The sequence below is a fragment of the Cornus florida genome, unplaced genomic scaffold (assembly GCF_030987335.1).
Source record: "Cornus florida cultivar Cherokee Brave unplaced genomic scaffold, ASM3098733v1 CherokeeBrave_3.0.0_Hap2_Chr07, whole genome shotgun sequence".
Classification (NCBI taxonomy): domain Eukaryota; kingdom Viridiplantae; phylum Streptophyta; class Magnoliopsida; order Cornales; family Cornaceae; genus Cornus; species Cornus florida.
In genome coordinates, this window is record NW_026775577.1 from 3917550 (window position 1) to 3921443 (window position 3894).

Consider the following 3894-nt stretch of genomic DNA (forward strand, 5'->3'; position numbering starts at 1 on the left):
CACACACTGGCCATAAGCCTAAATACCACACATTAACTAGTACATAATGGAACACATACACAAAACTAGTAGTAATCATGATGCAACTAATAAGCTCCATATGATCAAAGTAGTTTCACGGCTTATTTATCATTAAGCAGTAGTTGCCATGGACTGATATAGATATATATTCAAAGCATATAATTTTAAATTTTTAAGCTCATTACATCAACAAACTATCAAGACTTTCATTTTATTTTTGTCCAAATCTGAAAGCAACCTTACAAATCAACACATAATTTAATAACCACACACATGATCCAAAATCAAAGAGAGATACCATTTTAATGGAAATATCAAAATTTAGTTAAAACCATTAATACTGACCATGGTTATATCCATTTGAAATTTTAAATTCACATTGTCAGTTACAACCAATACACACCACAATATTGGTCGATAGCTATGAGTAGTATCAATTCACTCCGTTAGAAAATAATATCTATGTAAAATCAGCTATATCTGTATCTTCCTACAAAAAGAGTCAGACTAAATCAGCTATATCTGTATTCAAGCTATATATTCAAGGCTCTTTGATGACTGCAGACTAAATCCTCAGCAGAACGTAGGAATTTAGGAGTTAAAATTCAAAGCCACCAACACATAGGTAGTCCAATTAGTTTTTATGTATAATTAATTATTATAACTCAATTTAGATCAAGAATTATTCAAGATTGTTGCCTCTTTCTCAAATGGCATGTAGAGTATACCTCTGTGTAATATGTCTTTAGGCATCTACGCACATGATAGAATTGATGCAAAAGCTAGCAAACTCTATAAATGAGGCTTTTTTAATATATGTATTTAGCATTAATTTATCAAAAAAATGTATTTAGTATTAATTTATTATTCTAACATTCCCTTGTACTTGTCTCCCCCATTTTCAAGACTTACACATATAATTTTTGTGTGTGAAAAATATTCAACACTCTGCTCTCTCTCTATTTAACTCTCAATTTTTTATTTTCAATCTATATTGTCCCATTTAACTCTCTATTCATCTCATAATCTCCCTCATCTTGTATATATGTTTGTTGTACACATAGGGATACAATTATCTAGTAATCAATGGCATTGATTTTGTGGTTGTATTTTGATTTGAAAAAGGTCTGTAGTGTGTGTTTAGGAAAAGTTTAATCTTGACACCGCCTATCCCTATTGAGGGAATTAGTAGTGTTTCGGTGTAAATAGATCTCTAAATTACATTATATAATTATGATATTTAATTGTTTTATATTTCATTTTTTTTTTAACTTCATATTTAGTTTTTTTTTTTTAAACTAATGAGTCAATTTTCGAAGCAGTTGGACAAATGGATGAGAGACAAATTATATGCTATTGTCGATTTGATGGGAAAATTGACAAAAATGAGAATGGGGAAATTATATACATCGGCGGTGTCACAGACCCTTTTATGATAACAACAACAACAACATACGAATCATTTATAAATGAGTTACAACAACGTTCATCTTCAAACATGAGTGGTAAAGTCATATATTATACCACCGAATCTAACAAGAATGAACTTTTGAGGATGACGGGAGAATCTGGATTTAGAGTGATGCTTGTAGTGAGTGGTCCCATGCTAAATGTGTATATGGCAGATGCAGAGCCTGTAATTGCATCATGCACAATTCCTACTGATCATAATGAGAGGTAAGACACATATATTTAAAGTAATACATTGATGTATGCGCTGCATAGGTTATGTGATTTTTAATATACCTTTTTATCCACTTGTAGACAATTTGTTGAAGCCACATCGCCAATTGGTCTTCTACAAAGTGTTGCGTCAACGTCTTCATTTCCTCCGATAAATGCGCATCGGGATTCTTTCCGACACATTGATGACATTCTTTGCGTGGATCAGCTTTTTGACAGCCCAAATGATTTCAAAGATGCACTCGTTTTGTTTGGTCTTCGTAATCATTTTCGGTTCAAGTACTTGGACAATAGCAGAAAATATTATAGAGTTGTGTGCGAGGTTAATAATTGTCCATGGAAATTATCAGCTGGTTGTGAAGGAAGTGGTGATATAGTGAGAATCAAGCGGTTTAATAATGTTCACACTCACACTGCTCAAGACATTTCAGATTATAAAGCCATTTTTTGGTCGAAGGAAATGGGTCGAGCTATTGTGAACAAGGTTAGGGACAATCCTAAATGCACCCCCAAGACTATTTCCACAGGCATAAACGGTGAATTTTCTGCTAAAATGACTTACATGCAATCATGGAGAGCTAAGGAGTGTGCACGTCATATCATTGAGGGAAATCCCAAGGATAGCAATATTTTAGTCCCGTGGTTGTGTGAACGAATAGCAGAATATATTCCTGGGACAATTACATCGTGGGAGTGCACGGATGATAGGAGATTTAAGCGAGTGTTTGTAGCTTATGGGTGCTCCATACGAGGTTTCATCAACTATTGCAGGCCCATGTTAGCAATCGATGCTTGCCACTTGAGTGGCAATTATAAAGGAACAATGCTTGGTGCAACGGGGTTCGATGCGAATGATGGCTTGTGGCCTTTGGCGTATGCTGTTGTTTCTTCTGAGAATGATGATGATTGGCATTGGTTCTTGAGCAAGGTGAAAGAGATTCTAGATGGTCGCATTGTGACAATCTTAACCGACAGGCATCCGAGCCTAATAAGTTGTATTAGAGATATTTTTGGCTCCCAGTACCACTCATGGTGTCTTCGTCACCTAACGGCGAATTTTTCTACATCCATTCTTGGGAGACAAAGTTTAGGATTGAGGGCTTCAGGTAAAGAGCATGCGAAAAAATTACTCGATAAAAATGCATATGCTCGAACTGTAAATGAGTATAAGAATGCATTGGCTGCCATGCGGGTATTTCGAGGGGAGTTATGCGATTGGGTTTTGGCGAATTCACCTGAACATTGGTCAAATGCTATGTTTACTTCCAAGCGTTGGGATAAATTATACACCAATCAAGCAGAGTCCTTCAATGCATGGGTGAAAGAAGAGAGGGTTTTTTCAATCACAAGGTTGATGGATACACACATGCAAAGACTCAGCAAATTTTTATACCAAAAGAGTTTGGACGTTCAGAAGTGGACTATCCCGGTTGGGGATCGTATTGAAGAGAAAATAAAAAAAGAGCAAGAGTTAGCTCTTGGTTTTCAGTCGATGCGTGTTTCACCTACTGAGTGTACAATATATGATCGAGACAGAAAACCATTCAGGGTGGTATTTGGCAGTGAAAATTCTTGTAGTTGTTTGAAGTGGACCATGAGTGGGATTCCTTGTTCGCATGCATGCTATGCCATCCATGAATTATCTTTAAATATTTATGAGATGGTTGATCCATGGTTTAGGGTTGAAACACAACAAAAACTATGTGAACATCTCATGTCTTCTGTCCCCATGCATGATATGCCGAATGCAGCTGCTGTTGCTGCTGCTGACGGTGAAGGTGCTTCCCATCTTAGGCCTCCTGCGGTAACACGTCCCCCTGGACGACCTCGTATTAAACGAATCGAATCACAATTTCAAAATGTAAGGTCGTTACACTGTTCGCGATGCGGCGAGAATGGTCATAATCGTCGAAAGTGCAAGGCTCCTATACCTGGATAGAATAGTTATATAATTGCTAATTCTAGTGGAGTTATTTTGTAAGGTGTTAAGGCCTTAAATATGGAATTATTTTGTAATTACTATTAATTCCTTGGAGCTCCCCTACTGCATTAGTATAACTATGTTGTGATAGTATTTCTAACTTATTTAGAAAATATTTCTAAGTATGATGTAACTTATTCTAAGTTGAATCTGTATTATTCGTCTGGTGGTTTATTTTGGTATTGAAATTATTTTCCTGGGTCCTCGTA

General features: G+C 36.0%; 1 protein-coding gene across 1 annotated transcript; it reads left to right on the plus strand.

Moving 5' to 3' along the window:
* The first annotated feature begins 1351 nt into the window (after window positions 1-1351).
* On the plus strand, window positions 1352-3643 carry LOC132267612 (uncharacterized). The gene is made up of 2 exons (XM_059768748.1): window positions 1352-1698; window positions 1786-3643. The coding sequence occupies exons 1-2, from the start codon at window positions 1352-1354 to the stop codon at window positions 3641-3643; spliced, it is 2205 nt and encodes a 734-aa protein (XP_059624731.1).
* Window positions 3644-3894: the final 251 nt, after the last annotated feature.